This window comes from Epinephelus lanceolatus, chromosome 13 (assembly GCF_041903045.1).
Source record: "Epinephelus lanceolatus isolate andai-2023 chromosome 13, ASM4190304v1, whole genome shotgun sequence".
In the NCBI taxonomy this organism is placed as follows: domain Eukaryota; kingdom Metazoa; phylum Chordata; class Actinopteri; order Perciformes; family Serranidae; genus Epinephelus; species Epinephelus lanceolatus.
The window spans coordinates 17,050,231-17,062,898 of record NC_135746.1 but is presented as its reverse complement, the minus strand read 5'-3'; the positions used below and the strand labels follow the sequence as shown (position 1 = coordinate 17,062,898).

General features: G+C 39.8%; 1 protein-coding gene across 1 annotated transcript in view; it reads right to left on the bottom strand.

Annotated features, from left to right (window-relative positions):
- fig4a (FIG4 phosphoinositide 5-phosphatase a) overlaps positions 1-12,668 on the bottom strand; it is a 106,878-nt gene that overhangs the window by 78,445 nt on the left and 15,765 nt on the right. The window contains exons 5-10 of the mRNA XM_033649039.2: positions 12,359-12,515; positions 11,457-11,507; positions 9,189-9,352; positions 8,760-8,888; positions 4,184-4,284; positions 3,330-3,492 (exon numbers count right to left, since the gene is read on the bottom strand). Coding sequence (XP_033504930.1) covers positions 3,330-3,492; positions 4,184-4,284; positions 8,760-8,888; positions 9,189-9,352; positions 11,457-11,507; positions 12,359-12,515 — 765 coding nt within the window. The remainder of the gene's footprint in view (positions 1-3,329; positions 3,493-4,183; positions 4,285-8,759; positions 8,889-9,188; positions 9,353-11,456; positions 11,508-12,358; positions 12,516-12,668) is intronic.

The following is a 12,668-nucleotide window of genomic DNA, read 5'->3' as shown; positions in this document are numbered from 1 at the left end:
ATAAAAAGAGTAAAGCCATAGTGGATGCAATAATGACATGAGTTAAATTACAACCTAATTTAACAATATTGTTTTTATTATTACCCCAACATCAGATGTTCTGTGAGCCAATGTCAGCATAACTATACAGTTTTTTCATCAAGCATACCACTAGTGATTTCACTCTTATGCTTGTTATTAAGAAATGGACTACAATGCGCTGAAACGACATTAAACTAAGATAATCCGATGGTTATCGTAATTTTTTAACTGTTTATTGACAAAGAAAATATATTTGTGGTTTTCTTTTGTTGGCTTGTGCAGCCATCTTGCTAATTATTTCTCACAACACTTGGTTTGGAGAGTGTGGAGAGTGCCTCTGAAAAACCTCCATTTGGAAGGCCATGTACACTTCGCCCTATGGAAAACAGCGGGGTGAGAGCTAAGTGGTAGAGCCAAGGGGTTTACTGAGATGTCTGAGAAAGTGCAGGTAGGTGCAAGTCCAACTGAAATAACAATTAGTCATCCCTTTTGCAGTCAAAAATAACTTCAATGTGATTTTTTAAATGCATTTTTTCCTAATTATAAGTCTTTGGCAAATAAATCAGAAAGGTCTCTTTTTTTATTGGCTTATGAACGAGTGTGTCACTGTATATGTCTGATTAACGGCAGATAGTGACACTGGCAGACAGTGTTTGGTAAGCAGTAGTAAGGCTCACACCAGCATCTAACCAAAATGACATTAGCATGTACGTTTAAAGGAAAAATAATAGACATCTTGGGAAATGCCTCCATTCCCTTTCTTGCCCAGGGTTAGATGAGCAGATCAAAACCACTCTTGTAATAATAATAATAACAATAATAATAATAGTAATAATAAGAACTTGGATTAATGTAGTGGCCACTTTACAGCGTAAGAAAACAAAAAGAAAAAACAAATAATAGTAATGATGCAAAACATAATCTAAAAGAGAAAGTGAACCAAGTACAGCAATACCAAGGGCAAACTGTGTCAAACCGCAAACAACCTGACGCTGCAAGAATTAAGCAACATTTGGGAAATGTCAGATAAGGACTGTCTTTAAGGATCAAAGCGGGAGCAGGATGATGAGGTAAGTTCATGCACGGATGGATCTCAGAGACACGCTCAGTGTCTCTATCTCACACAAGTAAAATGCCATCTGAGGATGAATTAAAGGGCAAACTGGGGGGAAAAGATTATGATTTAATACAGGTATTGTACACATGCAAGCACCAATATCACACACACCGGAAACACACACAGACACACACACCCGATGTGATCAGTCTCAGGGAACCGATCACCTCCCTCTGGCCCTGGATTTGTGTTTTTATCCTGCTCATAATGAGACAAGAGAATGAATACAGAGATGAGAACCAAGAGGGGGGTGTCCTGCCTTCACCTTTTTCATTTTCATTTTTTTTAAATCTCTGGCCCAGTGGTGGAGAAGAATGGTCCAGGTATAAAGCCACTCTCCTATTTTAATGCATTTTTTCCAATTACATTATTCCTCTGTCCCTAACCCTACAGCGTTATTTCTGGTCCTAGGTGACTACTTAAAGATGAATACACTGAGCATTATAAACATAAAGAGGTACATACCTACTGTGGCACTGTATGGCTAACTGTTGAGAGAGGATATTCTTGTATGTCTTGATGTATCAGGGCAAATTGGGTATGAGAAACATTTTCAAACAAACCCTGGGTAACCTTGTCAACGCTCTACTTTTTCCATTATAAAGCAAATGCTGTGCTCCTTAAAAGAATACTTCACCCACCAAATGATTATCTGTATATTCATTACTCACCCCCTGTTATGCTGAATTTCTAAAGAAAACTTTAGTTTTCTTATGTGCATCAGTTTGTTTGTATTATTGCGTGGCTTTGGTGTTTTAAAGGGTTAGATCAGATTCAGCAAAGTCACACAATAATACAAACAAACTACCAATAGAGGCAGTGGTGGACCAGCAGCTCCAGTGCTAAGCGAAGTGACATAACAGTTTTGTCAGTGGAGTCTGAAGAGAGCATAGATAAGTTTCAGTTCCCAGTCAAAAAAGGTTGTCTGTTTGGAAAGTACTGAGCATACGACTGGATAACTGAGAGTTGGATTGTTCTGCACGAGTTGTGTGAGAGTTTGTAAACCCATGTTTTGATAGGGTTTTGCTGTCGTCAAACACGGACCCCTGTGACTTCCATTCATCAATAATATTCTGTTTATGAGCTCTTTGTTCACTGGAGGCATGCGAGAAAAACAAAGTTTTCTTCACAAGTTCAACGTAACAAGGGGTGAGTAATTGATATACACATGGTCAATCAGGGGGTGAAGTCTTCCTTTAAAGTTAGGCTGCCCCCTAATAGTCGACCAAACGTTTGTCGACCAAAAAGGTCATTTGTCGGCAAGATTTCATTGGTCGCTTAGTCACAGAAAAAAACAATACAAAAAATAAACGTGAAACTCTAATGAAGCGAATCACGTTACAAACCAATCAGAGTTGACATCATTCCCTTCTTCCGTAAATATTCAGTCTGATAAATACGGAAAAGTTGATCATTTTAGTGCAGGGCTACCCAGAGCTTTACATCTGTCCCACAGATGATAGACGAGAGACGATAGGCAAGAGTTGTGCCCAGCGCCCAACCTTGTGTTTTCAAGGGGGTTAAAGACGCGGCATGTGTACAGCCCCTAATTTCCAGGGCTGGTACCTGCGATTATTACACAGGCAAGTTAATAACATGTCGGGCAGGAAATCCAAAGTGTGGGATCATTTTGAGAAGGTGAAGGACGAACCCAAGGTGATATGTAAACTCATCTTCATTGGTAGACTACAAACATGACGTATCATCTGAAACATGGAAGTAGCTACATGCCCATTAGCCACTTAGCACAATCATTACTGCTTTGCCGACAGCGTCATTAACAGGCGGCTCGCTCAGTGTGTGACGTGCACTTGTAGATAAAATATAGGCCTATATTAATGAAGGTTCATTAGTACGGTTTTGTATTTCTCTGTAATGTAGCACAGTGTTAACAATGTTACTGATACTGTTCTTTCTCACACCTTCAACTCAAACCATTGTGTTGCCCCGCCCAAAATATATCATTTAATAATCAAATTAATATCGAAAAAATGTGGGCGACTAGTCGACTAATGGCCCTAAATGACGACTATTGGTCAACTAGGAAAATTCTTAGTCGGGGGCAGCCCTAAGTATTCCCTTTTTTTCTGAGATAAACAGTTTAACAAGTAATGCTTGTTATCTGAATACTGGACAACAAAGAATGATGAACAAAGAAAGAAAGAAATCTGGTGTTTAGCAAGAGTCTTACATCGTATTGGGGGTTTTGGCATCATGGTGGAAATGTCCTGGGACCAGTAGAGCGGCACTGAACCTCGCACCTGGACGTACGAGGAGTAACTTCCTGCTGTGAAAGACATAACCGAGGCGTCATGGACGATCTGCTCTGTCTCGACCTCATTAGCCACGTCCCCCTGAAAATGACAGAAAAACACAAAGAAACCATGAACAAGGGTAAAAAAAAAAACAAGCTCAACAAACGGTTCATTTAGCAGCTGCTCTGGAGCTTTCCATCATATTACATGATCTTCATCAGCGGATGGAGCTATATTGTCCATGCTTGTAGATGTTTAGATTTTTTTTTTTGAGCAATTCAAAGACAAGACCATTTAACATCATATTCACGAGGGCTGCATTTGCTTTAGCTTCACTAGTTTCAGGGCTCTGTTGCTGTGCAGATTGGCCCACTGACCGGACTTATTGACACATCTAAATGGAGCAGAGCCATTATGAACATTATTAATTTCATCCGTCCTTTTCCTGCTGTGAGAGGTGACGACTGTCTGTCATGATAAAACCCATCAGACAGTATGCTACAATGAAAAACAGTTACAATTTAAAAAGAAAAACACTACTGCTTTGCCCTCAATAGCAGTAAACTGTGAAAATTGCATCCAACCTAATTTCAGGATGACAGTCCAAATAGAAAGAGGAAATCTATTTGTTCCTACCACACACCCACACAAACACTCATGCATACTCAAGGAAGAGGCAGCGGGTCATATTAACCCCCTGCGATCACCCTGAGTCATCTCAATCATCCCGGTGGCCCTCAGCCCTGCCTCCGCTCTCTATTCTTCCCTGTTGCCTCAGCAACTGCTGTACCTCGCAGTTGGCTCCTCTTTTCAGGAAGCGGGTCCCGGCGAATTTGCTGGAGCGCCTGGCGATGAGAGTTATGTGAACTGGTCGGCCATAGATAAGAAGCTCTGTAGTGGGTGGGTGAAGGAGGAACAATAATACACCACTGACAGCATTACACAATCACCTGTACACACACACATACTATATATGCATATACACCATAGTTCTCAATTTATAATATTAGATTTTGTCTTTATTTTAGCAGCCCCCTTTCCACCCTAACCACTTTCTTGTATTGGGCCTCATTAAAAAAATGTTTTGCATCTTAAATCAGTGGGAACTAAACATACACACTATTCAAATTATTACTGACATTACTGATACCATCATTGTTCTTAATAAACTTAACAGTACATGTATGTTAAAAAAAGAAGCATTTGTAATTTGAAATGAAAAGCAAACTCATGGAGATGTTGCGCTGTAGTCTGCCATTTGCCATTTGCTGAAAAGCACTGAGCATTGGGCAGCAGTAGCTCAGCCCACACGTCAGAGGGCTGTGACGTGTTGAGCTAAGAATGATGGAGGGCAAATCCCCCATCTTAACCCAGACAGGAAGTTACAACTAACTGTGAAAACACCTTGTAGACTTTGATAAAACCACTGTATTAACACTGGAGAAGGACGTCAATAAATTCGGATAACTTTTGACATTTGAATGGGAAAATATTTTTCTTTTTAGTAGTTTTGCACGCTGCCTTCTGCACAGTGATACAGTTCCTATGTAGAAGTCTTGGGAACCAGAGGGTTGACCAAGGCACCAAACCCCCAACTGCACAGGGTGCCTGTCCATGGGCAGCCCCCTCACTCTGACATCTCTCCATTGAACGCATGAGTGTGTATTTTGGGCCTGTGTGTATATGACAACGGAGTGAAAAACTTAATTTCCCCACGATATCTTTTATGTTATATCAAGCAAACCGTATTAAAGTATTTAGTGTTTTCCTTAACATCACTTGTGTCAGTAGCCTTGGAATTCAACAGCATCACTCCAAAAACAAGTCCAATTACATATAAATTTTAGTCTTGTCTGCAGTATTAACATTTGGGAAATAACAAATTGATGTATCCTAGAGAAGTTCTTAATCTGTGTCTACATGATTGCTTAGGGATATCTAACGAGGCCCAATGTCTCTCTTCCCCACTTATTACCTCTTCAAATGTTTCTTCTTTTATTCCTGCCTACTTCAGTGTCTCATCTGCTTCAAATTCTTGCTTTTACTGTATCCGCTGAGTCTCCTCTTATTGCACCCATCTGTCCTCTCATGCTCAGAAAAACATCAATGAAGGCTAAACTGTTTCCAGCAATTGTCTAAACTCAAAGCACCACGCCATGTCACTGTGACAGCATGCTGTGTGACACCACAGTGTGTCTTCTCAGAAACGTGATTTCAGCCTGGTATGGTAACTCGTCTGTACAGTTGAAATCACAAATTGCTCGTCTGGTACAGACTGCTATGAAAATTATGGGGGTTAAAAAGCACTCGCTCCTATTAACAATCTATGAGCTGTCTATTATTAGAAAAAAGATACAGAAAATAGTGTCTGATCCAAGACTCAATGTTCCCCGGAGATTGTAAGATTCTTAACACTAACAGGTAATGCAGGACTTTGGCTACAGGAGCTGTGCCATAGGGAGCCACTGTCAGAAGGAGTGTATGTCCATGTGCGAATTGTGACTTGAAGCTACGTGTTGCTCAGATGTTTTACTATGTAGTATCTATGATTTTATCTTCTGTCAACCTGCAGGACGGAGTCCAGAACAAATAAAGCATGGACAATAAAGCATGGATCAATTACTGAACAGACCCACCCAGGCACAGGCCCAGAGGCCCAAGGTGTCACAGGACCCCCCTGGCCTTCACCTGCAAAATGTCACTCAAATTAACACGTACTGACCAAGAACAGACTAATAATAACAACCTCAGAGATAAAAAAGACCACAAAGAGATGCAAAGGAACTGCAAAGAAACACAAAGTAACTACAAAAAGGGGCAAAGCAACCACAAAGAGACACAAAACAACCACAAGGAGACACGAAACAACCACGAGGAGACACAAAATGATGACAAAGAGACACAAAATTACCTCAAAGACACAAAATGATGACGAAGGGACACAAGATTACCTCAGAGACACAAAATGATGAGACATAAAATTACCTCAAAGAGACACAAAGTTACTTAAAAGAGACACAAAATGATGACAAAGGGACACAAAATTACCTCAGAGACACAAAATTACCTCAAAGAGACTCAAAATGATGACAAAGAGACACAAAATGAACTCAAAGAGACTCAAAATGACTACAGAGAGACACAAAATGAACTCAAAGAGACTCAAAATGACCTCAGAGAGACACAAAATTACCTCAAAGAGACTCAAAATGACTACAGACTCAAAATGACTACAGAGGGACACAAAATTAACTCAAAGAGACTCAAAATGACTACAGAGACACAAAATTACCTCAAAGAGACTCAAAATGACTACAGAGAGACACAAAATTAACTCAAAGAGACTCAAAATGACTACAGAGAGACACAAAATTACCTCAGAGACTCAAAATGACTACAAAGAGACACAAAATGACAACAAAGAGACAGAAAATGATGACAAAGAGACACAAAATTACTTCAAAGAGACACAAAATGACAACAAAGAGACACAAAATGACAACAGAGAGACATAAAATTACCTCAGATACACAAAATTACTTAAAAGAGACCCAAAATGATGACAAAGGGACACAAAATTACCTCAGAGACACAAAATTACCTCAAAGAGACTCAAAATGATAACAGAGACAAAAAACGTCCAAAAAAGATATAAAATTACTTAAAAGAGAAATAAAATTACCTCACAGAGACACAAAATGACAACAGAGACACAAAATGACGACAGAGACACAAAATTACCTCAGAGACATAAAATTAGCGCAAAGAGACACAAAATGAAGACAAAGACACACAAGATTACTTCAAAGAGACACAAAATGACAACTAAGAGACACAAAATTACTACAAAGAGACACAAAATTACCTCAAAGGGACACAAAATGATGACAAAGGGACACAAAATTTCCCCAGAGACGCAAATTTCCTCAAAGAGACAAAAAAAATTAAAAAAAAGACACAAAATGACTTAAAAGAGAAATAAAATTATCTCGAAGAGACACATAATAACTACAAAGAGATAAAGAAAGACACAAAATTACCTCAAAGAGACATACGATGACAAAGGGGCACAAAACAACCACAAGGAGACACAAACTTCAAAGAGACACAAAATGATGACAAAGAGACACAAAATTACTTCAAAGAGACAAAAAACGACCACAAAAGACACAAACTTACTTCAAAGGGACATAAAATTACACCAGAGAGATGCCAAACAACTATGAAGTGACATAAAACAAAAACAAAAAGAGGCCAAACAACTATAAAGTCCATGTTTCTTGCTCCTATACAGTAGAGGTAGTGGGGCCTTTAGCATATCTATACCCATGGGCCCACATAATCCGCCATTGCATTAAGGTATCTGGTCAGTGCACCATAACTTATTGGCTCAGTGCTACACAAATACACAAAAGCTAGCATAAAACTATCAGTTCATGAATAATAAATAACAGATAAAAAATAAAAGACTAACTTGTTTTTCACTGAAAGGCAAAAACATAAAACATATTTTACACTGCTTAATGTGATTTATGCAAAGCAGACTTGAAGGTAAATGATTGAAATCTGAAACCTGAACCTAAGGCAGACTTTTACCATAATAAATCAAACTGTTTACTCAGGCCCAAAGCCCCTCTGCAGCAGTAACCCATGCATCAATACTACAACAGCTTCTCAAAAAATCCAGAGGAAATTATTCATGTGGAGACCAGTACTAATCCCCAGAATGCAGCTTGTGTCTAGTCAAAACCTCGAAGCAAACGCTACAGTAGAACTGAAATGAAAGACAAAAAGAAAATCTAACGAACAAAAAAAAAAAGTGTGAATGCATGTCCAAACATGGGATTTGTCTTCAGTCCCAAAAGAAAAAAACACACATGGCTTATTTGGATTAAATATGCACGACGTTGCTGCCTTTTCCCCGCAGATAACAGATGGAGAGATTATGCAAGTGCCGGTGTTTACATACCTGATAACCATTGCTTAATTGCCACAATACTTGTTTTGCTAAAGCCCTAAGAACAAACACAAATCACTTCTGTGGCTCTGTGGTGAATCACACACTCTCGCTCACAGTGTGATCCACGTGCTGCGATGGAGGCCGAGCGCAGTTCAACAAGTGATGCTGAAGCTGAGAGATGAGGGGGAGGTGCCGACAAAGAACAACCTTGCGAGAGATGAAGTTGTGTCTTCTGCAAGTGTACCATCAATCAAATCGGTTAATGCTGCTAGGGGTTGTTATTTCTGGACATTTTTTTTTTAGTTTCTTTTAAAGCTCAAAGCAACAAGTGGATCGTTCCAACAAAAGCAGGCACACATAGACACGGTGAACAAACAAAACTGACTTGATAAAGCTCAAAGGATACTGGACTGGCCACAAAAGCCGTGGATTATATACATGAGCCAGTGATGATGCACTATGTCCTTGACTCGCTCCAGCAGCTTCCCGTTCCACACGTACTTGTAGTACGGCTCATTCTGGAGGCCATAAACCACTGTGACAGAAGAGCAGGAACACTTTAAACCTTTGGATCATTTTACTGAAATGGGATCAGACCAAATTATCATTTAGAAAGCAACAAAAGGAAAAAAAAGCTGAGGTGTTGCGGCTGCGGAACAAGAGCTTATGTTATTATATTACAAATACACATGGCATAAATGACAGGACACAGCCACGGTGAGTCAAGTTATTCATTGGATTTTTAATAGTCTTCAAGACAAGCTGCATTGATGCCTCTGACTATGGAAACCAATCAGAAAACAATAATAAGAGCTATTGATTAACTTCCACACACCTTGTGTCGGTAGACCCTCATCTTCAAAGATGTCGAAGCAGTCCTGCTTGCTCTGCGTGTGCACCTCTTCCTCAGCGGCAGCATTTGGTGACAACCACAGGTCATAAGGCCTTTGCAGCAAAGTCAGGTTGTACTGCAGCGAGTGGCTCAGGTCATAGCTGTAGCTGCAGGGTACAGAGGATAGAAAAAATTCAAAACATGTACAGCCTATACTGTCCAAAAATGAGCGGAAAGCGCGGAAAGGCACACACACATTTGGCCACTATTCTGCTGTTGTGGATCCTAGGATGGCTAAGGTTTGCTTTTCTCTTGAGCAATACATTGTATTTGTCATTCGGAAGCCATTAACTATTAAACACGCACTTTCCCAGCATTTGCGGATAAGCAAATTTCTAGTACTAGCTTACGTTAGCCATGCATGCCACCAACAAGCTGCATTTGCTGATGTGTAACACGTGATACTAGTGACATTTCAACAGTTAGCAGTGCAGCACTAGCTTTTCAATTAGTATTATTTTGCGTAACATTAGACATACAGTATTTCAGGATTTTTGTGAATACATTTGAAACCAGTAGTTCCCAACTGGTGGGTCTGGGTCTAAAAGTGGGTCGCAGGTCCATTCTGAATGGACCGCAAGTGACACGTGTCAAGTGTCAAGTGTCAAGTAAAAGGGGCGTTGGTGGCTTAGTGGTAGAGCAGGCGCCCCATGTACAAGGCTGTTGCCGCAGCGGCCCGGGTTCGACTCCAGCCTGTGGCCCTTTGCTGCATGTCACCCCCCCTCTCTCTCTCCCCCTTTCACACTTACCTGAACTGTCCATTAAAGGCTAAATGGCCAAAAAAAAAATCTTTAAAAAAAAAAAGTGTCAAGTAAAAAACACTTTAATTTAGTGTCGTTTTCTGCTGTAGAGTGAGTGACTAACAGACAGCTACTTGACAGAGACAGCAAACTGACTCGATGACACAGCAAAACCCAAGTATGATGTTGAATATATTAACCCTTTGTAAACTGGGGCAACATCACTTTTCTTGTGCTGCTTTCATACGCCTTTCGCAAGTATTTCAACCTTTGAATCCTGAGAAAATTGGTGTGATTGTTTTCAAAAACATGAGTAAAAAAATCAATGAGCAACTTGTTGAGGAAAATTGCAAAAAAAATAAATATAAATAAACAGAATTATTACATTTTAAAATTATGTTACAGAATTATTATAATTTTTAGGCACTCTTTCAAGGTCATTTCTTTGTTTGTTTTTAACTTTCTTTCTTTTCTCATTTTTAATTTGTTTTTTTACTAATTTCTTGCTAATTTTTGGGGTCATTTCTCCTTTCTTTGCTCATTGCCTTCTTCCCATGTTTTTAAATGAAATTAAGCCAATTTGCTCAGGTTTCGAAGGGTTAAACTGTGTGGACCTTGAACTAATGACTAGGGAGAAATCTGGACCCTGCGTTTGGACCAGTTGAAACACTGTTTGAAACAACAGCAGAAGCTATGTATCTTGAAAACTTTTCCAAATCATTCTGCTAATTCCAACCATTTCCGGACCTGGAAAATAGTTACTCCTAAATTCATAACTTTTCTAGGAATTTCATGACCGTGAATTTACGATTCGGCCAAACCACAGAAATAGTGTTTTAGACGATTTCACCACGTTAAACAACAGAAAACATCAAGTATGTGCATGTCAGACAAGACTGTGAGCAGTGACCAAAATACGCATGTACACCTTCTCATAATTTTATACTCATGGAGCACCTAGTAGCGCATTGTGTAAAGCGGGCACCCAATATAATAAGCTATGTCCTTGCCACAGCTATAGGTTCAATTCCAGTCTGCCACTCTTTGTTGCATATCATTCCCACTCTCTCTCCCCCGCCCCATTCACTCTCAAGCCGTTCTATCTAATAAAGACAAAAAGCAAAAAAATAATCTTAGCACGTGCCACTGAAATATTCACATTCTGCCATATTCAGTAAATTCTTCAAGCTGTGTACAGACTCCTTGTGACAACCAAGGGCACACTTGTCAAAATAGGAAAGAGGAAAACGAAAGTGAAATAATGTAAAGACATTTTGAAGTGTGAGAAGTATTCATCTGAGCACGTGGCCAGCCTCGTGTTGAGCTGAAATCGAATGTTCTAGTTTGTCTTTTTCTTCATTTGACCATTAAAACAGAATTGAAAAATCAACAAGCACCTCAAGGATTTGTAGATATCTCTACAGTATGCAATATATCATTTATACATGTTATGTGAGAGAATTTGTCTTACCTGAAGTAGAAGTTGCTGGACAGATCCACATTCTGAAAGATCCGCACATATCTAGGAGAGCAACGACTCAGTCAGTCAGTGATTATTTCATTTTTGTATCGAGTCAGCATATTGCCACATCTAACTGGGTTAGATGTGGCAAGTTCAGGTTCAGGTTTCATTTCAACCAAACCAGAGCTGATGATTGTTGGAACAGTTGAAAGACAAACCAAGATGGTAAATGGACCTACATTTGCATAGGGCCTTTCTAGTCATCTGACCACTCAAAGTGCTTTTACACTACCAGTCACATTCACCCATTCACACAGATTCATACACTGGTGGACGAGGCTTCCATACAAGGTGCCATCTGCTACACAGTTTTTAACACACTCACACAATGTGTGTCCCAAGCATCATCGGGAGCAATCTGGGGGTTCAGTATCTTGCTCAAGGATACTTCGACATGCAGACTGGAGGAGTCGGGGATCGAACCACTGATCTTCCGATTGGTGGACGACCCGCTCTACCTCTACAGCCACCCCAGTGGATGGTGGATGAAGATGGTTTTTGTCAGTTTTATTGACTCTGAATTAGGTGCGTTTTATGTTAATAAAAGATCAGACTGAGCTTCATGAGGACCTTACGCCAAACGATCAAGATCACAGGAAGGAGCAACAACTCTGGCACAATTCATGATTTTATTCTGACGTTGGAAATTTGTCTGTGACAGCGAAATAATTTGTCGTTCGGTGTAGGGCCGGCACAACAAGTCAGACTGAGCTTCACAAACGTCTTAAATACAATATCAGTTCTGATTATGTTTTTTCTAGTGAATGTGTTTAGAAATTACTGGAGATAGCACGTTAACGAATTTATGAGAGATAAAAACATGGGCCACAGGTGAAAAAAAGAGACAGCACCTTGCTTCATCCGGGTGTGTAACCCTGACCGAGTCGTTGGGGATGTAGATCATGCTGGTGTCTTCAATTTTGTAGATGGAGTGGCCCCCGATGTCAGCCATCTTTCTGCGCTTGGTGATCAACACAATGTAGTAACCCTCCAGAAAACGTACAAACCCTGTGAAGAAAAAAACATACACATTTAAGAACTTTTAGAATAAACTTACCAAATATTTCGTTTAAGGTACTTTCTTAACCCACGCTGACATAACCTGCACATGACGCCACAAACGTTAGGTAAAAAAGTGTCTGAAGGAGCTGATTAGTAGGT